Source organism: Colletotrichum navitas (genome assembly GCF_030913465.1).
Source record: "Colletotrichum navitas strain CBS 125086 chromosome Unknown LY79scaffold_15, whole genome shotgun sequence".
Lineage (NCBI taxonomy): Eukaryota > Fungi > Ascomycota > Sordariomycetes > Glomerellales > Glomerellaceae > Colletotrichum > Colletotrichum navitas.
This window is the reverse complement of record NW_026850561.1, coordinates 332,097-358,277: the sequence shown is the minus strand read 5'-3', so window position 1 is coordinate 358,277 and position 26,181 is coordinate 332,097. Positions and strand designations below refer to the sequence as shown.

General features: G+C 52.9%; 11 protein-coding genes across 11 annotated transcripts; 9 read left to right on the top strand and 2 right to left on the bottom strand.

Annotated features, from left to right (window-relative positions):
- Positions 1-2,432: 2,432 nt before the first annotated feature.
- Positions 2,433-2,840, top strand: LY79DRAFT_101667 (uncharacterized protein). Its single transcript, XM_060550629.1, has one exon. It carries the CDS (start codon positions 2,494-2,496, stop codon positions 2,776-2,778), a length of 285 nt encoding a protein of 94 aa, XP_060416567.1. The 5' UTR covers positions 2,433-2,493; the 3' UTR covers positions 2,779-2,840.
- Positions 2,841-3,409: 569 nt separating this feature from the next.
- On the top strand, positions 3,410-5,172 carry LY79DRAFT_511020 (alpha glucoside transporter; the record flags this gene model as incomplete). Its single annotated transcript, XM_060554215.1, has 2 exons — positions 3,410-3,979; positions 4,072-5,172. The coding sequence occupies 2 exons, from the start codon at positions 3,410-3,412 to the stop codon at positions 5,170-5,172; spliced, it is 1,671 nt and encodes a 556-aa protein (XP_060416566.1).
- Positions 5,173-5,383: 211 nt separating this feature from the next.
- Positions 5,384-7,450, top strand: LY79DRAFT_602861 (uncharacterized protein). The gene is made up of 2 exons (XM_060561858.1): positions 5,384-6,170; positions 6,221-7,450. Exons 1-2 carry the CDS (start codon positions 5,798-5,800, stop codon positions 7,210-7,212), a joined length of 1,365 nt encoding a protein of 454 aa, XP_060416565.1. The 5' UTR covers positions 5,384-5,797; the 3' UTR covers positions 7,213-7,450.
- Positions 7,451-8,346: 896 nt separating this feature from the next.
- Positions 8,347-9,163, top strand: LY79DRAFT_577925 (uncharacterized protein; the record flags this gene model as incomplete). Its single annotated transcript, XM_060559921.1, has 2 exons — positions 8,347-8,901; positions 8,981-9,163. 2 exons carry the CDS (start codon positions 8,347-8,349, stop codon positions 9,161-9,163), a joined length of 738 nt encoding a protein of 245 aa, XP_060416564.1.
- Positions 9,164-9,910: 747 nt separating this feature from the next.
- Positions 9,911-10,658, bottom strand: LY79DRAFT_101538 (uncharacterized protein). The gene is made up of 2 exons (XM_060550628.1): positions 10,637-10,658; positions 9,911-10,532 (listed from the first exon to the last, which is right to left on the bottom strand). Exon 2 carries the CDS (start codon positions 10,363-10,365, stop codon positions 10,123-10,125), a length of 243 nt encoding a protein of 80 aa, XP_060416563.1. The 5' UTR covers positions 10,366-10,532; positions 10,637-10,658; the 3' UTR covers positions 9,911-10,122.
- A 2,185-nt stretch (positions 10,659-12,843) lies between these two features.
- On the bottom strand, positions 12,844-13,243 carry LY79DRAFT_546723 (uncharacterized protein). The gene has a single exon (XM_060557255.1). The coding sequence runs from the start codon at positions 13,145-13,147 to the stop codon at positions 12,899-12,901; it is 249 nt and encodes an 82-aa protein (XP_060416562.1). The 5' UTR covers positions 13,148-13,243; the 3' UTR covers positions 12,844-12,898.
- An 86-nt stretch (positions 13,244-13,329) lies between these two features.
- Positions 13,330-13,913, top strand: LY79DRAFT_546722 (uncharacterized protein). Its single transcript, XM_060557254.1, has one exon. It carries the CDS (start codon positions 13,653-13,655, stop codon positions 13,851-13,853), a length of 201 nt encoding a protein of 66 aa, XP_060416561.1. The 5' UTR covers positions 13,330-13,652; the 3' UTR covers positions 13,854-13,913.
- Positions 13,914-14,785: 872 nt separating this feature from the next.
- LY79DRAFT_546721 (major facilitator superfamily domain-containing protein) lies at positions 14,786-16,862 on the top strand. The gene is made up of 4 exons (XM_060557253.1): positions 14,786-15,031; positions 15,085-15,438; positions 15,496-16,299; positions 16,354-16,862. The coding sequence occupies exons 1-4, from the start codon at positions 14,911-14,913 to the stop codon at positions 16,533-16,535; spliced, it is 1,461 nt and encodes a 486-aa protein (XP_060416560.1). The 5' UTR covers positions 14,786-14,910; the 3' UTR covers positions 16,536-16,862.
- Positions 16,863-17,283: 421 nt separating this feature from the next.
- On the top strand, positions 17,284-18,243 carry LY79DRAFT_546719 (endoribonuclease L-PSP). Its single transcript, XM_060557252.1, has one exon. The coding sequence runs from the start codon at positions 17,431-17,433 to the stop codon at positions 17,830-17,832; it is 402 nt and encodes a 133-aa protein (XP_060416559.1). The 5' UTR covers positions 17,284-17,430; the 3' UTR covers positions 17,833-18,243.
- Positions 18,244-18,805: 562 nt separating this feature from the next.
- On the top strand, positions 18,806-20,411 carry LY79DRAFT_588540 (aldehyde dehydrogenase; the record flags this gene model as incomplete). Its single annotated transcript, XM_060560926.1, has 3 exons — positions 18,806-18,933; positions 18,985-19,383; positions 19,433-20,411. 3 exons carry the CDS (start codon positions 18,806-18,808, stop codon positions 20,409-20,411), a joined length of 1,506 nt encoding a protein of 501 aa, XP_060416558.1.
- A 2,432-nt stretch (positions 20,412-22,843) lies between these two features.
- On the top strand, positions 22,844-26,109 carry LY79DRAFT_546715 (vacuolar sorting protein VPS1). The gene is made up of 6 exons (XM_060557251.1): positions 22,844-23,378; positions 23,439-23,720; positions 23,783-24,006; positions 24,068-24,194; positions 24,241-25,458; positions 25,516-26,109. The coding sequence occupies exons 1-6, from the start codon at positions 23,100-23,102 to the stop codon at positions 25,774-25,776; spliced, it is 2,391 nt and encodes a 796-aa protein (XP_060416557.1). The 5' UTR covers positions 22,844-23,099; the 3' UTR covers positions 25,777-26,109.
- The last annotated feature ends 72 nt before the right edge of the window (positions 26,110-26,181 follow it).

Here is a 26,181-nt window from a genome sequence, read left to right as displayed (position 1 = left end):
ACGTGATAAGTCCTCTGATTATCGATAGATCCGAATACGAATGCGTCCAGCCCCCTGTAAGCTTGCGGACGCCCTAGACCGACGAGCCGGTTTTTTCGTCTGTTGACGCCGCTGAAAAGGGGCTTATCACCGGCTGCAAGATGACCCGTCATCATCTATCTACCCGCTCGCTTCCACAGACTCGGTCCGACTGACGCACACTACAGCGTCCGGAAAGATGCCGCAAAATATTCCCCTCAGGTCTCAGTTTCTGTTAGTTACTGGCAAAGTGTGTTGCGCCAGACTACTGTGGTTTTTGCTACTTGTTGGTTCTTCCAACAAATAAGCCGAGACCCGGTTTTCGCACCGATAGGGAAAAGCGGCGGCTCCATTACCGTTTCCTTGGCCAAGATGAGGGTGAACACGAATACGAACAGCTTCGATTAGTAACGACTGTGCCCGTGAAATATCCGTCTTGAGTAGAATGGTAGGCGAAGCTGGCATGGCTGCTTTCTTGCATAGATATCTGAGGCGGAACATTGAAGATTTCTCAATTTAACACTGGCCTTTATCTATTCCCTACAGAGTGAGCAGCGTAAGTAGAGGAGCTGGGACATAGGAAAAGCAGAAAAGGGAAAAGAAATACCATCAAGAAGTTGGGTTGGTTACTATTGTGCAGAGCTAGATCGTTATTGTTGAATTCATGTCTTACGAAACATACTGCCTTAACACTGAAGGGGCAATGGCGCTTCCCTCTGAAGGCTGTTCTCTCGCTGTCCTTTTTTATTATCGGCATCTGCCCGGAAGTGTCGCGCAATGATCCAAGTATCTGCAACCATCATCGTGTGGTAGATCAGAAGGACCTGCACACCATTTCCAGGTGAGAAGGGTTTCAGGATGAAAGCATCACAAAGAAGAGGCCTCGGTTGAGACTACCGGTTCTTGTCCTTGACGTCGGGCAAGGGGCTGTCAGCTGATTCGAAGTGACGGCTCCGGTGTACTACCGGGGACGGCGGTATATGGCGGAAGGCGACCCGAGAACCAGCAGCTGGATGCCGGCAAGGTGGGCCCAGTCCGTTCCTAGCTTGGCCCTGCGAGTTCGCTGGCTTCGACACATATGGTCCGTTGCTGCGTCTCCCGTCCCACTGGTTACTCGATCTGAGCGGCTGATAGAAGTGCATATCGAGGCAATGAAGGAGAAACAGGCTGGAGGCATATCGCGTCACAGAAATAATACTTATCAGTATCCGATCAGGTTTTCGTGATCACATGGGCAGCCCCGAAGGAGACGGCAGCAGACGGAGACAAACGTCGGTTTAGGTTCCACATTAGGGTGGCTGGGTAGCTGAGCCCCGTATCTAGGAGGATGAGAAGAGAGGTTGCGGGGAAGATCCAGGTCGGCGTGAAGCAGCGTCGAAAACATGGCAATAGGAAAAGGGGTGTTTTGGGGGGGGGGGGGGTGTGAGGGTCGCAGCCGGCTCTCGTCACATCCCCCGCGCCCCCACGAGCTTGTTATCAGACAGAGGCATCCTCCAAGAGACTATACTCAGTTTGAACGACCTGCGAGTCTCTCTCTCTCCATAGGGATGCTCTGTGAAGTTCACAAGAACGACATCGCAACCCAGGTGCTGCTGCCTACTTCACGCTCGCCAAGCATGATCGGGCTGCGTGTGATAGGCCGGGTGCTCTGGGACTCATCGATCTGGAACTTGGTCCTGGACCATGTCGTAGGTTTCTACCCGTCGGCCAGCTCAGCTCGCTCGCCAGCCAAACCTCACTCGTGGACAGACGAACTTCTCAACGCTGTTTGAGGATGGGGACCAATCGCTGTAATTTTAGCGTCATCGACCACGGCGTCGAGTCCTGCGCCGTTCGATAGATGCCACGAGTCTCCCTCCAGGCTATGCTGGTTCAGGCAGATGCTAAGAGAAGGCGGTCGTCTGGTACGTCGATCCAGCTCCCAACTGCGGGGAGGGGAGAGGAGACAGGGGGACCTGAGAACAGTGATGGGGAAGAGTAGACGGACCAACGAGAGCGACCAACGCCAACCCCGGAACACCCACATTCACGAGCGACAGTCGTCCGTCCCCCCAGGTCGGTCTCGACTGAACGAGCTAGTTTAGTTTAGCTACACATGGGGGGAGAGGAAGGGCAGACCCCCAACTCCCCATTGGCCCAGCCATGGCCGGGAACTCTCGCGGAAACCTTCGCTGCAACCAGCGATGGTGGAATCGCCGAAAATTCTCTCCGCTGTGATTCGACCGCCATGGATCCGGGGGCCTGGGCAATGCAGCAAGGCACTTCCCAGGAGATGGGTGGACCAGGGTAAAGCCCCTTTCGGTGTGCATGCTTGTCCCGGTCTGCTTCTGCGCCACATGGCGCAAAGATACCCACGGGGACTCCGGTATACCTACAGCCATGCTTCGTTGGTGTTGATCAGTCAGTGTTTCTCTCCTTTTTTTAAGTTTTTCATTCTGGCACCTCTTCCGGGGGGCTCCTCGCCCGAGGAAGCGGATGCTTGTGCCAAGACTGAGTAAGTTGCTATGGGATGCTGGTTTCTTCTTCTTTCTCACCCCCTTTTCCCGATTGCCTGATATTTGCCCAATGTTTGCCCCCTCCCGTATGTCACCCAGACGTAAGAGACACCTCACCCGCCTCGGCATCATCTCATCTCAAGTGCAACCATTACACACCAACACATACGTCCTCCCACACTGCGACACCGACCCCGGACTGTTCATCCTTCGACGCAGGCTTCCCCGCAGCGAGCCGATGGGTCGTGGAGAAGGTGGAGCGTAGCGTGTCCTTGGGCCCGGACGACTGAGAGCAGGCTAGGGCGGTGTTTTCTTTTTCGACTTGACTCCTTTAGGGGATTCTTGCATCCTTTTCTTGGATTCGAGCAACTGAAACCCACGAGTGTGGTTTATGAGGTCACCATCTCACACTCTCGTCCCGACACTATTGGATTGGATTTCAGCGAGCCAGTGAGAGGCCGCCTTTTTGCTCTGACGGCTGACTGCCTTCCTCCGCGTGAAGGGAGCATCAACATCATCGCTTGGCGTGAGGCATCAGGTCGGTCGAGACGCGAGCGGGAGGAGGATATAAGATGACTGGGTATCCCGTATCGACTTGACTTCATCTCAGCAGAAGGCAGCCGCATCGGTTGCAGTAACTTGAGAGCAGACTTACCGGATCGTGCTCTTCGACCTTAGAAAAGGGTCGAGCACATCGCCACTTCCTTTGCAGCACCCCCCATTCTACCAGCTCGAACCGTTCCAAGGCCGAGCTCGGGTCCGTCTCTTTCGCGGCACTCATCCCATCAACTCAACCGTCCCATCCCGATATCATTCGGTCTTCCGGACAAACCCAGCATCGACCCGTAGCCATGGTGCTCTTCGGCTCGTCCGCGCCAAAGGCGGCGCCGGCTGCTATGACCGTCGCCACCGACCCCGTGGTGACCCGCAAACTGTCCGGCAGCGACTCCAGCGCCGCCGCCGCCGCCGAGATCGCCTCCGAGGCCGCCAAGGCGACGCAGGCTGAGCTCGGCATGGGCCTCATGCAGTCCATCCGGTTGTACCCCAAGGCCATCTTTTGGTCACTCTTCTTCAGCACCGCCGTCGTCATGGAGGGCTTCGACAAGACCCTCATCGGCAACCTCTACGCGTACGACGTCTTCCAGCGCAAGTTCGGCGAGCGCCAGCCCAACGGCTCCTACGAGCTGACGGCCGCCTGGCAGGCCGGCCTCAGTAACGGCGCCCTCGTCGGCGAGATCACTGGCCTCTTCCTTAACGGCCTCATCGCCGACCGCTTCGGCTACCGCAAGACCATGGTCGGCGGCCTCATCGCCGTCACCGCCTTCATCTTCATCATCTTCTTCTCGGAGACGCTCGTCCAGCTTCTGGTGGGCGAGATCCTGATAGGCATCCCGTGGGGGATATTCCAGACCTTGACCGTGACCTACGCCTCCGAGGTCTGCCCGACGCATCTACGCGCGTACCTGGTAAGATTCATCCATCCATCCACCGCCGCCTCCGAGTCAATCAAACAACCTGTTGGTGTACGCCGGCTGACGAAGTGAACCCCGCGTCGCAGACGACCTACGTGAACCTCTGCTGGGTCATGGGCCAGCTGATCGCCAGCGGCGTCCTCCGCGCGATGATCCAGCGTACCGACGAATGGGGCTTCAAGATCCCCTTTGCGCTGCAGTGGATGTGGCCCGTCCCGCTCATCATCGGCATCCTGGTGGCCCCCGAGTCCCCCTGGTGGCTCGTCCGCAAGGAGCGCCTCGAAGAGGCCAAGGCGTCCCTGCTCCGCCTCACCAGCCGCAACGCGCAGCCCGGCTTCAACGCGGACGAGACGGTCTCGATGATGGTCCACACCAACGCGCTCGAGAAGGCCGCGCAGAGCGGCACCAAGTACACGGACTGCTTCCGGGGCATCGACCTCCGCCGCACCGAGGTCGTCTGCTGCGTCTGGGCGATCCAGACGCTCTGCGGCTCGACCTTTATGGGGTACTCGACGTATTTCTACCAGCAGGCCGGCATGGACAAGGCCAACTCGTTCAGCATGTCCCTGGGCCAGTACGCCATCGGCGCCGTCGGCACCGTCTTCTCGTGGTTCCTGATGCAGCACTTTGGCCGCCGGACGCTGTACCTCACGGGGCAGGCCGTCATGTGCGTCGTGCTCGCCACCATCGGCCTCGTCTCCTTCGCCGGCAGGGAGAACGTGGCGGCGCAGTGGGCCATCGGCAGCCTGCTCCTCGTCTACACCTTCTTCTACGACTGCACCGTCGGCCCCGTCTGCTACTCCCTCGTGTCCGAGCTCAGCTCGACGCGGCTCCGGACCAAGACGGTGGTGCTGGCGCGCAACCTGTACAACATCACCGGCATCACGACCAACATCCTCACGCCCCTGATGCTCAACCCCTCGGCGTGGAACTGGGGCGCCAAGAGCGGCCTCTTCTGGGCCGGCAGCTGCGCCGCCTGCTTCGTCTGGACCTGGTTCCGCCTGCCCGAGCCCAGAGGCCGCACCTACGGCGAGCTCGAGGTGCTGTTCGAGCAAGGCATCCCGGCGAGGAAGTTCAGCAAGACTGAGGTTGCCGGGTTGACCCGCAGGGCGCACCAGAGCGACAGGCTGTCCGAGAAGGGGTCTGAAGTGGGTGTCAGTGAGATCGAAAAGACGGCTTCGGCATAGATGTATAGGATTGGCGCATACGGCGTTTTGATGAGGAAAGAGGGATTTAGTATAATACGATTTGATGGAAGCATGTATTCTTTCTTGGCCGGCCATTACATTGTCATCTCGTGACCGCCAGCATTGTCTATAGTTTTGGGATTCAAATGTCAATCAAAGCCTGCCCTTCTGGCTGCACAAAGAGTCCGAACCAGTCCTTGTCGGTGCAAGACGTAGCAACTATCACGGTCACAATTTATCTTTTCACTGGTTGGGTAAGATAGGCTTGAAGCTTCTCAGCCAACCATATTTGATGCAAGGCCGATAGAGGGTGGGAGAGAATCTCCTCATGTCACCCCGCCCTGCATTCAGTGTTGGCGCCAACCGTTGGCCGTCTTCGAGCTGGCCGACATCTAGAGACGGGCTGATCCTAAAAGAAGAACTTTCCTTCCTTGCAGCTCTCACTTCTTGTTTGTTTACCTTTTCAAGGCCTTGAGAATATCTTCTACTCGCCAACGCACATCAACAGATCAACAGGCACCACAATACACATCACTATCCATCAACTCACACCAATCATAGTCACCAACACTGTCTTTATGTCAATAAGCATAATTTTCACACTATTGAAAAACCCCACGCCACGATGATTCCCTGCTCTTGCGGTCGGCGCTTCAAGTCGGCTGCAGCGCTGGCGCAGCATCAAACTGACAAGAATCGAGCCCACAACGGACGCGCCTCCTGCTGCACTCCTTCCAGCGCAAACACTTCGCTGTCAATCAACAAGACATCGAGTGACGTGATACAGGCTCGAAAGACCACCGGACGCCCTCCGCCTGTCGAAGCACCAAAGCGAGCTTGGCTGTGGAAACAGATCCGAAAGCCAGTGGAGCCTGTGTATACCATCGTTCAGTCGGCCATCGTGCCTTCGACGACAGCAGTCAGCAGCGAGGCCGGCTACCAGCTCGTGTGCAGCTACAACTGGCAAAGAGGAAGACCGCTCACGATTCGAGTCCCCGGTATGCCGCTCCGCCCTCTAGCCTTGCTGGCCGAAACTGATCATGAACAGGCTTCGCGGCCGTCTGGCAGGACATGAGCCTACCGTTGACCCTTCCGCCCGACAAGGGAACTTACTTCGTCGACCAGAACACCCACCTGCTGCCCCGGCACCCATTCGAGGCCATGTTCCGAGCAGCGGTTTTCATGAACCCGGATGTGTCCTTCGATGAGATCGACGTCGTCACGAACCGCAACAGCCTTCGGAAGCTGTTCAACTTCTGCCATGGCCGGATCCGGGAGGACTTCCGGCTCAACCTGCACCTGGTGCGGAACACTCTGATCGTCGAGCGCTGCGAGAAACGCACCCTTGAGATCATCTGCGGGTCGCGGAACACCGGCTGGGGCAGGAACTTTGAAGAGGCCTCCGTCAAGTTTCCCGCCGGCCTGGAGCAAAGCTTGGGTCACCACCGTACCCTGCGATATCCCCTCGGAGCCTTGAGCTGCGCGGTGCAGTTCGAGGTGGATGCCAGCTACGACCCAGACGGCGAAAAGCTCGATCCCTTGGACGCTTTGGTACCGCGCATGGAGAAGCTGTCGGTGCAGGGTGCCCAGCGAGGCGAGACCAAAAGGCCGCCGCCGCCGCCGCCGCCGCCGCCGGTCGTGCAGGTCGAGACGGTCTACGACGGAGCGCGGGTGATGGACCAGTCGACCGCCGCCGAGATCAAGTCGGCGGCCAAGAACAAGGCCATCGGCCAGTTCATGCCGCAGCTCTGGTTCGGCAGGACGCCCTGGCTCATCGTCGGCCGGCACGCGGGGGGCGAGTTCGACAGCAGGAAGATCACCGACGCGAAGGCCCAGTTCGCCGAATGGGAAGCCACGCACCAGGAGACGTTGCGGAAGCTGGCAACCGTGCTCGGCGAGCTCCGGACCGCGGTCCGGAAGAACGGGGGCCGACACTGCGCGGCGGTCTTCGAGCGGGGAACGGGAGCCATCGTGGTCGTTGATTCGACGAGCAACAAACAAGCAGTCCCGGAGGATCTGAGACAGAAGCTTTGGACCTGAGTACCAGTACTGTTGTGGTTTGAGGAGTTGGGGGTTGACGTCTTTTGGGGGAATGACGGCTCTTTGAGGAATGCAAATTCCTTTGTATCATAGCATTCGTAGCTTCATCACGTTTTCATTCTTCTTTTCTCCCATGATGTTATGTTATGGCCCCAGGGGTCATATGAAATAACCCCCGTCCCTGCAAATCAGCTGCCCAAGCAGTTACACGGATAGATGTACGGAGTAGCATACGGCCTATATATCATGACCTTATATCATGACCTTATATCATGACCTTATATCATGGCCTTACGCACACTTCTCAATTGAACAGGAGCTTACTTTCCAAGACGCCAAGACGCCATAGCATCCCACAACCCGGGTGTAGATCTACGAGCATCTCCACATTGGACAGGCCTTATCGGTATCAACCGCGCGAGGCGGGTCAGTCACTCTCCTGAAATCAAAGCGCCTCAAGGGTCTATATTGCCGTCGAAATTAGCAATGAAGGGATTCGGACTAGAGGCCTAGATACCAGCAGAGGAACGACCAGAGTATCTCAAGCCCCGACATATATCAATATGAACGAGGGATGCCTTCGTCTCGTTCCGTGATCATCCTGGTATCCCACAACAGTCTTTGTGAACATTTATGACTCAGTTCACAGTTGTCACCACCCGTTCTTGGCTCTGCAAGAGAGTTCCTTTGATGTCCGGTCAGCCTCAACACGTATCGTCACTATCCAGAATACACAACAACGGTCAATTCTCCTAGCGAGCCACACGGCTCATTCGTGATGACATGGCCAAATGACTCAGAACAGCGGGAGCAGCTGGTCCAGTCGAGCTGCTGCACCCGCCCTTTCAAGTACCACGACCAGGACTACTACTCCCACCAGATGAAGACGAGAACCACACAAAATACAAGAATCAAAATCGAAATCGAAAACATCTGCAAAACTCTTACGATCTTCCCGGGTGAGACCGGCAAGCCTCCCCTGTCGTTTCGTAAAACCCACGATCCCCTTCCCACCAACAACCAGGTCCACAATCCTCTCCCCCCTTTACCGCAAGACCCGACGAAAGGACCAAACACCAAGACTTCCATCTCGCTTGTCGGACGAGCCCGGCATTATCAAGAGGAGCCCACGTCATGGCGCCCCCTCCCTCGCAGCTTATGATGCCCCCCGTCCCTGGCACCGACCCCGGCCTGCTCTACCTCGGCGCGACCAGCAGCCTCTCTCGAGCCTATGACACGGGTTCCTTCTCCTCCGCCTTCTCTTCTACCGACAGCGACGGCGACAGCACCGCGCCCATTCTCGGAAACCACCGCGCCGCCCTCGGATACCAGGCCATGACACACGGCGGTGAACAGAACGCCGCCGCCGGCAACGAACAGTCCCGGGGCGGCAGCCTCAGGGACCGCGCGTGTCCCAACATGCGTGGCTGCCGGTCCTTCTTATGGGAGGCCTACAGCCTCAACGCCGCCGACAAGGCCGTCCTCTTCCGCCGGGTGTGCATGTACATCACCCTCGGCACCCGCACCGCCATGTCCGTCATTGGCGTCGTCGGCGACATCGCCCACGACCGGGTCCTCGGCGCCGTCCTGGGTATCGTCCTCGGCGTCATCGGGTTTCTCTTCGTCGCTTGGTGCCTCGCCGTCATCGGCCAGGCCGAGGGTCGCCGCAAGGTTCTCGGAGTCATGCTGGTGAGTGAGCCTCTAACGAGGGCGGCGGGGCTGAACATGAAATTGAGAGTTTAACACTGACCGTACATTTACTTTCCAGGGACGACTGCACTTTGACCTCTTCCTCCTGGTGGTTGCCCTCGTCCACGCAGCGCTACTTGTGGGAAGCTTCGTCGGCCTCGGCACCTCCGGCGGCCAGGCCACTTGGCTCATCATGTGGCTGCTCATCTTCCTCGTCGCCTGGATCGGCACCTGGCCCGCCGAGGAGGAGAGCTACCTCTAAGCTGGATTATTCTCAAGACGACGACCTATGATTAATGCAACTGTACGGAACCGAGATGGCCTCGTGACAGGCATCGAGAAGTGGCATCGGAATTGCCGGGGTTGAATTAACTCGAAGCTGATGTGCGCTTTGGTAGAACGCGAAACAAGTGGCTTTTATAAAGGTCAAACCCCCCCGGGACGGAATGGCGTGACGCAGAGCGAGGTGGCTTGATACAACACGTGGTGAGCGATTGAGTACTTGAAATTCGCGATACCCTACATGGCTGATGCTTGCGACCTCGGCGAAGAGATCGAGGATGTGATATGCTATTATTCAATGAGATTAAAATGGGCCGAATCAGACCCCTCTCGTCCAGCCTGCAGTGATGAATGATGAGAAAGACGGTAATGAAGGCACGTTATCCCGATATCGCTGCGTCCGGTCCGGATCCGACTACGGGCCTGTAATCTGGCAGCAGTGAAGCGGGTCACTCTCCACGTAATATTGCATGCACCGCGTTTCGTTGGCTCAGTGTCGGAGGCAGGCTATGACTATCGAGGACCAAGTTGTTGCCAGCGATCACAAATCGTCGTATGGAGCTCCGCGTCAACGGCTCGAATACCTTCGTTCACAAACTACTCTCCGTTGTAGGCCCCACCGCTGACCTCAAGCTGTAGACGGATCATGTCGAAGAGCGCGGCATGGCTCGAAAATGAATGAGTTCTGCGCCGGGCCTTATGATGGGTAACACATCGGGAGCCGAGGGACCGAGCACAAAGACACGGCATGGACGCGATGCTACGGTACATCGTGGGGTATATTAAGCTCTTTTATTCTCTCATTTGACGAATGTCGGACCAAAAAGAATGAAGGACGGGGATGGACAGGACAGACCGATCCCGAACAAGTTCAAGCCCCCCCCCTCCAAAGAGAGGGAGATACCAATTAACAGCAGGCCACCGAGGGCGGCAACGGACCTACGATTTGTAGCCGAGACGCTCCAAGAGCGACTCTCCCTTGGGCGCGCCGCCCTGTCCCTTCCTCAGACCGGCGTCGACGCCCTTGACGTAGTCGAGGACGCGGAGGTGCTCCTTCTTGAGCTCTTCAAAGTCGTGGGAGAGCTGCTCGTGCCAGGGGTACAGGACGAAAACCTGGAAGCCGAGGGCGGAGGAAGCGACGGCGAAGTTGGTGATGGATATGGCGCGCGTGATGAGGACCATTGCGTCGGTTGTTTGCCGTTGGTTCCGGGTCTTGGGTCTTTGTGCTCGTTATTGCTTTCTGATTATGACTTTTTCTTCTTCTTCTTCTTCTTCTTCTTCTTCTTTTTCTTCTTCTATTTCAAGTTCTTCTCGCCTCGGTGGTCGCTTTACTCTGGCATGTAAGGGATCTTATCTGGAGGCGCGCTGGCCCGGTCAGCGAGTGCGCGGACGCGGCAGGGATATCTTGGCCCGAATGAGAGCCCGAGGGCGGGAAAGGTTTACGGCGGCTTACCTTGGACCGGTGGTTTGCTGCGACCACGAGCGCTCAAAGTCTATTCAGTCTAGTCCGTCACAAAACAGAGAAGGAAAAGAGAAGTGTATCGGGACGGCAAGAAACAAAAAGAGGGAAAGGAAAGCATGTTGTGGGAGAGAAAGAGAGGGAGGGAGTATGGACAAGCCGCGGGACCAACACGGGTAGAAATAATCAACAAAAGGAGGAACCCGGGGATCATACCTGAAAGACCCTTTTGGGAACCTCGCCCAGGGCGGATTACCTCACCTCCACCGACAACGGCCCGGCGGCAGTGTGGACACATTCTCCGAGAGACACGCTCACACCCTCGGGCGTGGACGGGTTGGATCCAAGTAGAGTTTGACAGCGGTCTGTCGCAAAGAAGCATCACCGAGTTTACATGCACAGCAAGCCATCATGTGCTCCGCAAGCGGATTGCGAGGGGGACGCACCCGCTCATCCTCGGAGTCTCTTGCATGGAAGCTGAACCAACATGGCCGCCAGTCAACTCTGGGCTACCTACGATGTAGGTAGTAGAATGTCACAGGGTCACACAGCCAGCCCAGCATGTCTAGTCGTGGGCTGGGAAAAAACGGTGCCCCCGAAAAAGGAGAGACGATTCGAGAATGGATGGAGACCGGCCGTCCCAAGGTGGCCTGACTTTTATGGAACCCCGTCTTTGCCGTGAGAACTGCCTAATGAGAGCTAGAGAACTTCCCGGGGTGGAGCCGGCAGCCCGAGGATCGTCCTCTCCGACTGGCCCCCCTCGCGCTCCGGTTCTGTCCTAACCTACCCGTTTCCCCAAGTCCCAGGACTGCCACAAGTGACAGTGTGACCCTCCCAAGAACCGAGCCCCGGTCTTGGCTCACTTCTAAGTTCTAGGTACCCTGGGGCCTTGCTTGATCAGTCCCATTTGCTTGGCTTGAGTTGCCGTTGATGGGCTGGTGGGGGAAGCATGCGACATGGTAGTTTATGTATTCGTATACAGGGGTGTGCTGGCGATACATAGCGACGCATGTGAAAGTCTGTCCCTCGCACCAATGGCCCAACGGGGAGATTAACGAATACCCGACCGTTCCTAGGAAGTCAAGCAGCTGATGGTAGGTCGCAGTCGCATATCGCATCGTCCGCTGTTGACTTTTGGGAATCAGGCTCGATGAAGCAAGCCTCCCCGGACGAATCGCTGCTCACGGCCACAAATCTAGGCGCCTCGGTACCTGGAAGATAGGGGGGAGTCGCTACGATGCCGCCACAGTTGACCACTGGAATCCGTTCACGTTGCGAAATGTGTTGTCTTGTTCGACCCCATCGTTTTACACAAACACACACAACGGCCGCGTCTTTAGTGATTGACCTGCAAGACTGTCCATTCGAGTCCTCGAACCCACATACCCTGGCCATCACTCGTCCAAGGACGAAAGCGATGGCGTCCCGCCCACCACCACCACAGGGGATCTACGCCGGCCGCAAGGCCCTGAAGCGGGCCGCCTGGGCTCGGGCTGCCACGTGTCGTTGGTGGAGCATCGCTGCCCCCGAAAGCTACCGATTGATGGACCCGCGGGCCCGGCAAACCTCATGTTTCCGGGCGCAAATGCTCAGAGCTCGGTGCCCAGAGACTGCCGAGGGAATAGGGCAGACTGATTCAAGAACAGGTTGACTGGCCCGGCCACCGCGGGTTCTGTGGCACGGCTCCGATTGGAACCTGGACCAGCTTGGCGACGGGACGTCAACCAAGGTTTCGGACGGATTGTCACCCGCCGGGGTTCATCGTTGCTGGACCACCTATACCCGAACTGACTTGCTAGCGATCCTTATTAGAACGACTATGAGACCGTAAGACTGACTCGGCCGATGTCTTTTCCAGTTTCGCACATCTTGATACAGAGGACCAAGCCCCTTGAATATGAAGTAGGATACGGCCTATCAAGCTATGAAATGCCCCTGCGAGGGGGGTCATGATGTCGGGCCTGGTTCTATGAGGCAGGCCACCAGCCGCCCTCTATAAGGGATCAAATTGTGTCGCATGGAAATTCACTGGTACAACACCCAAAGAGCGACTCGGATTACGCAAAACAGTTCAAGATATAATTAGAAAAGATACCGAACATCTGGATATCTATTGTTGTTACCTGGGTCTACCATTACGCCATACAGTCTCTTAGGTACAGACATAAGTCTACGTGAATAGGCATGTTTCATTTCCCAAATAGTTATCAAATGAAAACCCCGCGTAGACTATATTGAATACGTTATAAGAACCAATCACGGAACCGTGCCTCTCATCACCCTTCTTGCCCTTCCTATGACACCCCTTTCAATTCTTTTTGATCTTCGGCATCGAACTCGACGGTGAACCGGACCGAGCGGCCGTGCTCGATGCACCATAGTCAGGAAGAGATGACGGGGCGGGTCTGTAATTGCGGCCAGTGTCAGTGAGGGCCATCCAACAATGAATGGGCTCAGAACAGCTGGCGAATACGGGTATCTACGTCGGCCTGGCCCTCCTGCCATGGGAAGGCATTTCGTCGTGAAAGGAATGTTATGAACTCCTATTTTTGGGTAAGAGAGGATAATGATCTGGGGAGCTAAAGCGTAAGCTTGCGCGCAAGGCGAAGGCGAGGGAGAGGTCAGGAGATAATGTCACTTCTGTAGGCTCTAGCGGTGGGGCAGAGAATGGACAAGGAAGGATGGTTATAAAACGGTTATAGAACTATTGAATTCGAGGCCTTCAAGGTTTACTATGGTGGAATCCAATCACAGGAATCAGCACTTAAAGGCTCGTTGGCGAACAAATACAACTTTTCTGAGGCCAGAGAGGCAAGCTTCTCTACGACGCCCTCTTTAACCTGGTCAACGAGACTATCGTCCAATTGCTTCATGCCATTCTCGTTCCTTTTGGAGAACTCCCTTGTCCTTAACGCATATCAGCTTGTAAAGCTCCTTGTACTTATCCATACGACACCCCAAGTCTTGAAGAACCCGGTCGTTCTCATGCTGGGAAAGGGCCGTCAACGCGATGGCCGCCGCGACGTATCGGGTAAATCGTCCAAAGTACACCTGCCGCAGGCACCGTAAGGTAGGTGCCAGATCGCAAGGGTGCAAGTGGCGGTCCGGAACATCCCTGTCAGACGTGATCCGGCCGTATCTGAACGATGGAGTGGCAGAGAGTAGTGATTATCTCAGCGACGTCTTCGCCAAGAGCAACACTGTACTTTGAAAACAGTTCGATGTGATGATGGTGAAAGGCAAGTAATCAGCCATACAATTACACCAGCTGATATTACTGATGAGATCCGTAAGAAAATAATCACTGCGGCATCACTAACCGGGAAACCTACCTTAGTGTCATTGCTAACTCGCATCAGAATCCGCTCGACATTCAGCTCGATGTAAGTCTTATTCACTTTTTTTTCAGCCGCTTATACCCCTGGTGCCACACAATAGCTAACGACTCACAACAGGAGCCTATGCAGTACGGCTGCGAAGTCAACTGGGCCATCGGCCGCGAGTTTTCGCTAAGAATGAAAGCGTCAACGATGGATTGGGACGCCCTACTTCACCCCGTTGTTAAATTAAAGTGATCTGCTCGTAGGTTACGAACTATTTTATCTACCTGTGTGCTCATCCCCCACATAAGAGAATACTGTTCCTCACATGCCTGCCGCCCTTACGTACTAGGCGCCGTAGTTATCCTATAATAATAAGAACTCTCCGCCTTCTACTCATTTAGTCTCTATAACCAGCAACCTGTAACCTATAACAGCTTCTCTATTTCTTTATATCGCGATTACATTAACTATTCTTTCACCTATCTGTGCATCTCCTACATCATACTAGCATTCTCATCTCAAAGCTTCAACCTTAGCCGCTGTTCCTATGTGTGATATTTATCACTAATCCACCATGGTGCTCTAAATCTTATGTGACGACGAGCTTCCTTCTTGCGGTTAGTTTCCCGTCGGAAAACGGCCGACGGTCGGCAGCCCATCGGCTGCTGAGTGGAGCCTCATCGTCGGCTGCCGAATAGGCTGCGCGCTTCCCGCTGACGAGGTGGATTCAACGTTGCACTAGCATATTCGTCATTTGACCGGAGAATGAGGAGTTCATTCCACGGACAGAACTTCGAGGGACTTTTGTGGCGTCGGGGTAGCTTGTTGACAGTTGTTGTGATAGTGCAAGCCGAAGGAAAGAGAGTTATATAGCTTGAATTGAGTTCGTCTTGTGATACTCCCCCCAGAGCTGGGCATCTGTCTTCGAATTGACCATTGACAACCATGGCCGAAGAAGTACACAAGTCTGCGCCGGCGGAGGTCCAAGATGCGGCCTCAGACGCGCCTGTCAAGCGTGTGTGGTATCACAGCACCCTGTTCAATGCTTTCGTCATTGGAGGAGTCGGTATGTTGCATCCCAGGCGCTTAGGTACCACACGGTAACTAACGCAACGTTAGGCTTCATGGCGCCTGGTCTGTGGAATGCGATGAACGCACTTGGCGCAGGTGGTGCCCAGGAGCCGTTCCTTGTCAACGCCGCCAACGCGCTTGTCTTCGGTCTCATGGGTTTTCTTTGCCTGTTTGGTGGACCCATCGCGAACCGCATCGGACTCTCGTGGACACTTTTGTTGGGCGCCGTTGGCTATCCCCTTTATTCGGCTGGTCTCTACACCAACAACCGCTTCGGCAACGTGTGGTTTGTACTGGTTGGGGCAGTCGCTTGTGGCATCTCTGCCGGCCTGTTCTGGGCGTCTGAGGGTGCCGTTGCACTGGGTTACCCGGAGCCATCGAAGCGCGGCAAGTATATGAATAGTAAGTTAATTGCGGGGACGATTAAGAGTTCGGCTGGGGACTGATTACATACAACAGTCTGGCTCTGGTTCAGAACCGGTGGTCCTCTTGTTGGTGGTGCTATCGTCCTGGCACTCAACAACAATGCCGCCGCGAAGGCCAAGGGCAAGGTCGGATCCCAGACCTACCTGGTCTTCATTGCATTGCAATGTCTGAGTGTCCCTCTTGCCCTTGCCCTTTCACCTCCCGAGAAGGTCCAACGATCCGACGGCAGCAAGGTCATCATCAAGGCAGAGAAGTCTTTCAAGGCCGAGTTCCAAGCGCTGCTCCGCGTCTCCAAGAGAAAGGATGTCCTTCTTCTTCTTCCCATCTTCTGGGCCGCCTATTTCAACCAATATAGCGGGAACTTCCAGTCATACTACTTCGGTGTCCGCGCTCGCGCCCTCATCGGTTTCGTCAGCAACTTCGGCACCCTCCTCTCGTCGCAGATCATGAGCATGCTTCTTGACCACAAGAAGCTGAGCGTTAAAAAACGCATCAACTACGGCTTCTACTACGTCGTTGTGTGGCACATTATCGCCTGGGTCTATGGATGGGTCATACAGGAAAAGTACACCCGCAAACCCCCTGCGTACGACTGGGAGGATAAAGGCTTCACGGAGGGTTTCTTTGTGCTTTTGCTTTGGGACTTTGCCCGCCAGGGACTCCAGAACTGGCTATATTACCTTCTGGCTACCAAGACTGACAACATTTCGGAGCTTGCGCGGTTTTCCGGCATCTTGCGAGGCCAGGAGAGCTTTTCTCAGGCCATTTCCTTCGGCTTGAACACGCAGAAGTGGAAGGGGGGGCGAGTGCCGCTGGCTGTCAACACCATTCTTTTGGGTAAGTCTATTCGATACCTAACTGCGGATGGAAGATATCACTAACACAATGCAGTTCTGGCCGTTTACCCCACCTGGCTCGTTGTCAGAGACCATGTCCCCGTCGAGGAAGACAAGCTGGCGACGGTAGAAGAGCAATCACAAACGGGCGAGATTGCCGATACCAGATTGTCTGCAGATGAGAGGAAGGAGTTTGCAATTGGCCAGACTGGCCTCGGAAGAGATGCAAAGATGTAATATCGATAAGACTGTACATATGTGTCAAGGTTAGCATTGAGTACTTCGAGTTAGATACTGCCTATTGTTGTAATTAAGACAAGCTCGATGAGTCCGCCGTTTACGAAGGCAACGCTTCTACGTTGAGTACGCCCTTGAGAGCTGTGGGGACTGTAATGCTGCTACGGTAACTCAAATTTACACTTTCAGTTCAAGTGGTGCCTCGAAACAACTTCTCATTCATACTCGAAAAGTCTGTGGAAGCCTAGTTGATGGAAACTGCACAGCTGTGACTTGAGAGCGAACCGCGTAACCCCTCGTGAGGAACATTCTTGGGGTTAAGGAATGTTAGTAATCAATCAACGAAAGCCAAAAGCTATGATTTCCCTGTCAATCATTGACTCGTTGGCACGGTAAATAATCTCTCGTTTTCGTGCTTTGACTTCCCCTTAGATTTGCTTTTCTTCTGACATCTATTATCCCATTTTCTGCGTTTTGCATGACGCAGCCAAGCTGAGTCCTGTTCTCTTGCATGCCGCTATACTACCTTGGGCAACACGATGGGCCACTTCGACGTGTACGACATGACACTGCACATATTCAGACAGTTGGAAAGGCCTGATTAAGACCACACTGCATGAGATACCAACAAATCAATCCAGGCTGATGTCTCACAAGCAAAGATAACAACCAGGATACTCGTTTCGATAGATAACTAGCACCCAGTCTTCTCCGGAGAGAGGTGATATCCCCGCATGAAGCTTGGAGAGTGACGTGACCGTCGCTTGTAGCTAACTTGATGTAAATAAGTAGTAGACTTAGCCACCGCCTCATGATACGATCCTTCTCCAAGCTCGTCTCTACGCATTTCTCAGGCATACAAGTCGAAAATCGAGACCTCACATAATCCGCAATCATGCCTTCCGCTCAGTTCTTTAACTATCCCGGCACCGAGATCAATGCCGAGCAATACCACTACTCCCAAGCTGTCAAGCTCGGCAACATAGTTCGCACCTCGGGCCAGGGCGGCTGGGATGAAAAGGGTGGCATCACTTCCGACATCGAGAAACAAATCGAGCTTGCATTTGACAACATTTTGAAGTCCCTCAAAGCCGTTGATTCTGATTTATCACTTGACAACATTTACGCAATCCGCTCCTACCACACCGACATGGACGCAAGCTTCAATATCATGACTGCCCAGTTCAAGAAGCTGTTCCCCAATCACCGTCCTATCTGGACATGTGTCCAGATTGGAAAGCTTGCGTTGGAAGACATGAAGGTTGAGATCGAGGCTGAGGCGTTGCTACCTGCCTAAAGGACAGGCCACAATGTGCTTATAGAGGCATCGCAATGGACAATTGGCGCAAAGTTTCTAGGAGTTTGTGTTAAGTTGCCCCTAGCATGCACCTCTCTGCAAGTTGTACGTAACATCGCACTTCATTGCCTACGTGGCAGCTTGGTTTCAGGAGGAAGCAGAGTCAGTCGGATGATTTTGTCAAGTACGAGAGCGCATTTCTGGAAAAGTCGAGCATGGCTGTGGCCTACATTACCCCCAGTTGTGTAGATATTACGCAGCAGGTCCGCGTCACAAAAAAAGTCTTGAGGATTATACTGCGATATCGCTCATCTTGTAGATTCTGACATTTTCACGAATCCGGCAGAGCCCCTCCTTTCATCATGATAGCTCAACATTTCGTCACAGTAATGACATTCTACTGCATCACATTTTCCCATGCGATTGGTTATGCGCAGTCTAACGTTGCATCTCTGGGACCCCGCGCCAGTGGTCTAAATCGTTACCCAATTAGGATAGCTCAGTTTGAGTTGAACCACCTAGCTCGCTGAGTGAGTGTCTCATCTCCGCACCTCTTGTGACGATCTAGAACTGATGTACGGATAATTGATGTAACTAATTAGATCCAGGTTGTAACTCATTGAGGGCTGAAGGGCGCGGGGAAGCCTTTTGCACCGCCCCAAAATATCCTCTGTTCCGAGACCGCGTTGCAATGCTTATCAATTGCCTATCAATTGCCGCCCTTGAGGGACGAAGTCTCAGTTGATAACCCCGCTCATGTTGGTCTGCAATATCCACTTAACCTATTGGTTAGATGGTGATTGTTATCATATTGATTACCACATCAGTCGGAAGGCCATTGCTCTCCAACTTAGATAAGAATGACGGGCTGTTTCTTGCCCCGCATGAAAGCGGCATTGCATCCCAACACCTCGCCCTCAGTAATATTCTTATTCTTGAAGCAATCTGTCGTGATAAGTTATACTGATAAAATATGTCTGCCGCTACCTTGGATCTTACCGCGCCAAACGGCACCAAGATTAGCCTCCCCACTGGTCTCTTCATTAACAATGAGTTTGTCAAAGGAAACAGCGATTCTAAGATCACAGCCATCAACCCAAGGTGTGTATGCAATGGACAAGCAATCGCTCGCCGCCGCTGACCAACTCACAGCGACGAGTCTGAAATTGCCTCAGTCGAGGCAGCATCGGCCGACGATGTTGACAGGGCCGTGAAAGCAGCCCGCGCAGCACTGAACGGTCCCGGATGGGGGGACATCTCCAATACCGACCGCGGTCGGCTCATGTTTAAGCTTGCCGATCTTGTTGAGAAACATGAAGCGGCGTTGGCGACTCTTGAGACTTGGAACGGCGGTAAACCCTACAATGTTGCTCTTGGCGAGGACGTCGCTGAGACGATTGCCACCCTCCGCTACTACGCTGGCTGGGCAGACAAGATCCACGGCGAGACAATCCCAACTACACCCAAGAAGTTTGCTTACACATTGAAACAACCTGTTGGAGTGTGTGCTTCGATCATTCCCTGGAACTACCCAATCATGATGGCGGCATGGTGAGTGACCGTGTGATTTATGTTAGGGTCAAAACTAACCGACATTTAGGAAGCTAGGCCCGGCGTTGGCGTGCGGCAACACCGTCGTTCTGAAGCCTGCCGAGCAAACGCCTCTCTCAATCTTGTACTTCGCGAACCTGGTAAAGGAAGCTGGGTTTCCTGCTGGTGTCATCAACATTGTGAATGGCTTCGGGAGGGAAGCTGGCCATGCCCTGGCTTCCCATCCCGACGTTGACAAGGTTGCCTTCACCGGCTCCACGGCGACTGGACGTCAAATCATGAAGGCAGCTAGTGCCAACATCAAGAACATCACTCTCGAGACGGGCGGGAAGTCACCTCTTCTGGTCTTCAAGGACGCCGATCTTGATCAAGCCGCCAAGTGGGGACACGTCGGAATCATGAGCAACCAGGGTCAGATTTGCACATCCACGTCCAGGATCTTGGTCCAAGAAGAGGTCTACCAGGATTATGTGTCTCGCTTCAAGAAAATCTGCCTGGAGAATAAGGTCGGCAACCCCTTCGACGATGACACGTTCCAGGGCCCTCAGATCACCAAGGTGCAGTATGAGAAGATCCTTGGCTACATACAGGCCGGCAAGGATGAAGGCGCTAGCCTGGTGACTGGCGGTGTTCCGTACAAGAACGTCGGTGACGGCAAGGGCTTTTTCATTGAACCGACTGTCTTCTCTGATGTGAGGAAGGACATGCGAATCTTCCAAGAGGAAGTTTTTGGCCCATTCGTTGCCATAACCCCATTCAAGACGGAAGAAGAGGCGGTTTCTTTGGCAAACAACACCTCCTATGGACTCGGTGCGGCGCTATTTTCCAGGGATATCGAGCGATGTCATCGCGTCGCCGCTCGTCTAGAGTCGGGCATGGTCTGGATTAATAGCTCCAATGACTCGGACATCCGTGTTCCGTTCGGTGGTGTTAAGCAGAGTGGCATCGGTCGCGAACTGGGAGAGGCTGGCCTTGCCGCCTACTCGCAGACAAAGGCTGTGCATGTTAACTTGGGTAATGTACTATAAGCGCACAAAGTCAGCCGTGTATGAACACTTAGCTGTAGACATGGGGCGCTCCCAAGAATACCATTTCACAACACCACTACATCTCGCCGCAGCTCTGAGAATATCTCAAATCGAATAGTCTCTTCCTTATTGGCCTTCTTAAGTGATTTGAGAATACAGAAAACAAGATTAAATGGGGCAAAGTTTATCCCATCTCAGATATCATGAACATATTCTACGATATTCTTTCTGTTTCTCGGGCGCGGAAGATGTGTTCCAGCAACAAGACAGATGGCACACTCTATAATTCTCAATGGCTATACTTTTGGCCACGTTACCTCCTACAGCATGATGTCCCGGCTATCAAATGTACAGACGAGCCCGACGGGATCCTGGGCTTGAGACTCTTCAACCCAGTGCCTGCTCTCTACATTCCTAGTGGAAGTGGCCTGTGAGCAACTTGAAGCGAACTGTTATTGGGACCGTGTTGAAGTTTTCCTAATAAGCTAAATGATAAGCTTTTGCGACCTAAGTAGCCACATTTCTCAAGGACATCGGTACCGTGAGCTCTTACGATGACCATCGCCAATGCCATCGTGAACATGTGTATGGTGTTCGTGGGTTTGCATCTCGACTACCATACAGAACGGCGGCATGTACAAGGCTCATCGCGCAAATCGACCTTTCTTTTTGTACGCTGACACTCAGATCTTCGCCCTGGTCCTTTGTTTGCGATAGCGACTAGCATTGTTGCCATGTCAACAGTGTATGCTGCTGTCTATGTCTTTGCATGAGTATGTGGCTATTCTTTCGCTCTGATCAGGATCAATCCGGCTAAAATACTATCAGGCGCCCCTGAATTACGTCGTCGCGACCAAGTCCCTGCCCTTCGACTCCGAGACACGTCGCAAACAGCCTCGATGGTCAAAATGCTAGCCAAATTCCTTGTCAAGTTGAGCACCCCTTATCTGCTCTACATACCCGGTGCAGAATTGGGTCCAAAGTTGGTTTCATTCCGCAGGAATCCTTGTGCTGGCGCTTATTTTCATTTGGTTTTGCACCTCCGTGTGCAAGGGCAAATCCTTGGAACACGCCGACCTTTATCGATGATGTCCCTCTGCGCAAGTTAGGTGACTGGACGTTAGAAGAATTATGCTAGGGCCTAGTGGATGATGGCAAGAGGGGCGACGTTGGTGTCGTAGCAAGGCACGAGGAGAAGGGCGTAACGCCCATGGGGTTGCTGCATGCAACAGGCATTGGCTAGGGCCTTCGTATTTCCAGTTTGTCTCAGGCAATTCTGTCGTTGCATCGGATCATGTCAAACACGGCAGCCAACTGCGCCTTGAGAATCATACCTACCTTCTGGCATTGCGGCCCATTACCGGCGTCAGGAGGTTCTGCTCCAACATGTTTGGCCAACTTACCCAGCGTAATAGGTGTTTTTCCTAAACACGGCCGCAGGAAAGGTCAGCGCGGCGAGGCTGATATCACAATCCCACCATGAACTGCTCATTTCCATGGATTATGTTTCAAACGGTGTTAGGGTCATCGGCGAACTCTTCAAATGGTCCCGGTCCCAACGGAGCGGCCTACCAACTGCGGCCAGGCCCGAGACGGCCCGGGATGGCGGCTAGCACCAGTTTCTATTGACTGCATGCAGGTTCACATCGGCGTGGCCGATACCCCGGATGGTTCATTTTGTTTCGCGACCATTGTACCGGGTCGGCATGGTGAGTGGCAGGTGTGGTGACAGGCGCATCGGATTGGTGCGTACATGGTCTCCTGGTAAGCCCCATGTCTAATCTGCTACCAACAGCATATTTCAACTTGACTTCAAACTTCCCCTGCATCTAAGTCGGTCAACGCTTTCCCAAAATGGTAAAAGTCCTAGTCTAAGATTCCTTGGAGGGTTAATTGATAGGACCCCCGGTCTCCACGTTACTTGTTATCCATGTCCAGAGCTCGCAGCCCCTTGCGGCCATGCGATGATGTCTACCTTGGCAAGGCAGATTGACTATCCTTGAAGAAAAACGATGCAAGTGCTCTTTAGTACTGTTTCAGACAATTCAGAACTGCTTGGCACCTGCTCCTCTGTAGATAGGGACCGTGGGGTTGCTTGCGGCGTGACAACCAGGCAATTGTTATACACAGCGTTTATGTCCGTGTATGATGGTTACTGTTGGTAACACCAAGGGATAGGTTGATACGGTTAACCGTACGTATCGGTGGCAATTGACGAATAATGGGGGTAACTGTGGTTCTCTATTATGCGTAAAGAAAAGAAGGATAATTATCGTGGGTTGGTTGGTTGAATAACCAACTTATTGCCCACGAATCCTCGGAGAATCTATGGCCGAATATCCGAGGATTCGCCGGCAATGAGTCATCGGGGTTAACCCGATAATTCCGATATTTATCCGCGATGGTCAACATCGCAACAGTTACATACATGGAAGAAATAACACTGCCTCTTGTAGTATCAATAAAAATGCAATAACGGAGATTGCTAAAAACATGGTCTCGACCATACATGTTCTTACCTCCTGCTTGCCTGGCATTACATATATAAAGCTCCATTTACATCCATGATTATTGACAAAGAAATTTCCTCTTTGTTTCTCTTCACTTCACTAAAATTGAATACATCTGATTCTTGATCATCATATTTCTATACTTTCCTCATCAAATCCTCTCTGCACCCAGACAACTATGGTTCAGCCAACTCTTGTCGCTTCCAGGCTTACGCAGAAGCCACCTGGTCTCACAATGCCACGGGCTGGCAATTACCCCGTGCCACAGGACAATGAGTCGCAGGTCGACTCTGCTGCCGAATCTTCGGCGCGCCCCCCCCGCTCAGAAAACGAATTGGCTCAAGGGGAGAGATCAATCGCTGAAAATCCCTTCGATAGTGATAGTAGCAGGATTCTATTTGACGCTATCGATCGTCTTCAATCTTGCGGTGTCAACCAGGAGTTGGCCATACCTCAGGTTCGTTTACATAACTTTTCCCTTTTCTCAATAATCTTATCTGACAATATCTTGATACAGTTAGTCATTGTTGGAGGTCAATCTTCTGGCAAATCCTCGTTGCTGCAAAGCCTAACCGACATCCCGTTTCCAGTCGATACTGGTATCTGCACTCGCTTTGCTACACGGATAGTATCTCGAAGAACTGCTGCGGGCAGTGAAAATGCTGTCAAGATCACTATTGTCGACCCTGAGGTGACTAATGTTGATGTTTTCGATTACCCATCCAACGACTCGTACAAGGACTATCTTTATACAAGTGACCGCTTGGGGATTGATGACTTCAAAGAAATCATGGACGAGGTACATTATTTCTTTTTTCTAAATTTCCAGTCACCATCTTCAATATCTCACAAGATCCTCAGATATCTACCAAACACATGGGCATCAGAACAGGCCAAGGGGTTCACGCAAAGAACTTCGCGACTCAGGTCCTTCGCATTGAACTCTCAGGCCCAAAGCGCTCACATTTCAGTATTCTTGATGTACCAGGTATAATCTCATACGCTCACGATGTCAATCAGCATGAAGCGTACGGCGTGAAATTGATGGTCGAGGAGTACATGAGACAACCAGCCAACATTGTCATGTAAGTAACGCTATTATTCGAGATACATTGAGTTTATTTCTCTTATTCTAACGGAATACAGTTGTGTGGCTGCCGCTGATGCAGATCTTGCTACTCAGGGAATTTTCCAGATGGCTGCTGATTTGGTTGACAAAAAACGTCTTGTGGGCGTCTTTACCAAGTGTGACATGTTGGTGAATCCAACTAAGGTACGAAGGTCATACCATGCTATGAAAAGATGCTGACATATTGAAGGTGATCGAGATTGCTAGCGGACGAGGAAAAGATTCGGGAAAGTCAATGCAAGATGGGTGGTTTGTAGTACGAAACCGGTCTCCATTAGACGGCGATGACTTCGACATCAAAGAAGCCGAACGTAAACTTTTCAGCCAGCCACGTTGGGACGAGATACGAGAAAACCGACGAGGCTCAATTATGCTACAGAAATATCTCGGAAATCTTCTCTGTGCCCAGATCCGCGGCAATTTCCCTGCTATCCAGGAATCTGTTCGAAGGCTTCTTTCAGAAGCCGAAGAGTCCAGGAAGGGTCTGGGAGACCCTCGCCCAACTCACAGCCTTCGCCAGCAATACATCAGAAGTGTGATTGAAAGATATCACACAGTAGCAGTCAAGACGCTCAATAGCCCCGGATCATTTTCTGAGGCAGCCCTTCGCGTCAGGGGACTAGTGCGAGAGGCGAACGAAAGCTTCACTGAAGAGATGCAAGCCCGCGGGCACACTCACTTGTTTGAGGATACAAGTGTTGACCCAATGATCCAGCTCACCAAGGCTGTGTCCTTTTACTCAGCTAGGTTAGCAGGACATCCGCCTCCACCGAACACCACCGAGCATGGTGACCAAGAGCAAGTCACTACACCTCCTTTGACCCCGCCCACAAAGCGCCACGCTATGCGTAAGAAACCGACGGTGGCCTCCCAGCTACGTACGCCACTTGTAGAAGTTATTCGCGACCAGCTTCGCATCTGGCAGACAACTGAGCTACCGGGCCTTGTCAATACAGATGTCATTAAGATTCTCTTCAGAAAACAGTCAGAGAATTGGCAGCAAGTTGCAGAACGCTACATTGAAATCGTTGCCAACGACATCGAGTACGCTTCGAATCGGATTCTCGAAGACGTTTGCTCACATAGCTGCTCCAGCAATCTTTATGAAAAGCTTTCTAGAGTTCTTTCTCAACTTCAGCAACAAGCTAAAAAGAAGGCGATCCGAGAGCTCAAAGAGCACTGCCGCCGGGAGCTCGAATCTCACCTGCAAACAACCGATCCGCGTTTCCAGGAAAGGTTGCAAGCGCTGCGCACTGTTCGACTTCTCGAGGCTCTTGGGTCCATTCCAAGTTTCAAATCGGGTTCTTTCGACTTGGCTCACTCGAAGCTGTTGTTCCAGCACTTCCACCACTCCATCGAAGGCAACATGATCAACGACGTGCATGATGTCGTCAAAGTATACTACGACGTATGTGACTTCCCCAAGAACTTCCAAGTTTCGATTACTCGTTAACACAATGTTCAGTTATCTCTCGAGGCGTTCATCAGATATGTCATCAATGACATTATCGAAGATTTCGTGTCCTACTCTGGGGGGCCCCTCATGGGCCTGTCAACTGATTGGGTGTTCACTCTGAGTGAAGAAGAGGTTCAAAAGATGGCGCGAGAGGATGATGAGACTTTGAAAAAGCGTGCGCACTTTGATAGAATCATTGAGGGGTTGAAGACCGCGCATGAAATTGCCGAGAAGGCCAGGATTCAGACTAGAGAGCTTGGAGACATGTAATAAGCTGGTATACGGGATTTAAGTCATTATTTGATTGGGATAACAGCTTTCTGGCACCTGTATTCAAGCTCCTGAGCACTACATAGTTGTATTTCACCTTCGTACATTACATCTTACTGCTTACCATCACATGCTATATATAGGGACGCGTCTACAATCCCGTCAATGATGGTCATCATTTTGCTTGACAGTGAAAGCCAGTAAAATACATGTAGATATTCTTTTCCAACTTGGGGATAAGAAAGCTTGTCGATTCCGATATCATTGCACCCTATATGGACCTGGAATTTGGACTGCATCAGCATCAAAGATAGCCTACTCCCATTCTTGCCCTTTCTTAGAAACCTAAGTGACTTGCTAGTTCTTCACTCTCGTGTAAATGCATCAGTCTCAAAATCTTGGATC

Coding starts and splice junctions, on each gene's coding strand:
- LY79DRAFT_101667 (XM_060550629.1), top strand. CDS start 2,494: ATGCTTGTGCCAAGACTGAGTAAGTTGCTATGGGATGCTGGTTTCTTC.
- LY79DRAFT_602861 (XM_060561858.1), top strand. CDS start 5,798: ATGATTCCCTGCTCTTGCGGTCGGCGCTTCAAGTCGGCTGCAGCGCTG. Junction 6,171..6,220: donor GCTCACGATTCGAGTCCCCG/GTATGCCGCTCC, acceptor GATCATGAACAG/GCTTCGCGGCCGTCTGGCAG.
- LY79DRAFT_101538 (XM_060550628.1), bottom strand. CDS start 10,365: ATGGTCCTCATCACGCGCGCCATATCCATCACCAACTTCGCCGTCGCT.
- LY79DRAFT_546723 (XM_060557255.1), bottom strand. CDS start 13,147: ATGGCAGGAGGGCCAGGCCGACGTAGATACCCGTATTCGCCAGCTGTT.
- LY79DRAFT_546722 (XM_060557254.1), top strand. CDS start 13,653: ATGGCCGCCGCGACGTATCGGGTAAATCGTCCAAAGTACACCTGCCGC.
- LY79DRAFT_546721 (XM_060557253.1), top strand. CDS start 14,911: ATGGCCGAAGAAGTACACAAGTCTGCGCCGGCGGAGGTCCAAGATGCG. Junction 15,439..15,495: donor GCGCGGCAAGTATATGAATA/GTAAGTTAATTG, acceptor TACATACAACAG/TCTGGCTCTGGTTCAGAACC. Junction 16,300..16,353: donor TGTCAACACCATTCTTTTGG/GTAAGTCTATTC, acceptor AACACAATGCAG/TTCTGGCCGTTTACCCCACC.
- LY79DRAFT_546719 (XM_060557252.1), top strand. CDS start 17,431: ATGCCTTCCGCTCAGTTCTTTAACTATCCCGGCACCGAGATCAATGCC.
- LY79DRAFT_546715 (XM_060557251.1), top strand. CDS start 23,100: ATGGTTCAGCCAACTCTTGTCGCTTCCAGGCTTACGCAGAAGCCACCT. Junction 23,379..23,438: donor AGGAGTTGGCCATACCTCAG/GTTCGTTTACAT, acceptor ATCTTGATACAG/TTAGTCATTGTTGGAGGTCA. Junction 23,721..23,782: donor TCAAAGAAATCATGGACGAG/GTACATTATTTC, acceptor CAAGATCCTCAG/ATATCTACCAAACACATGGG.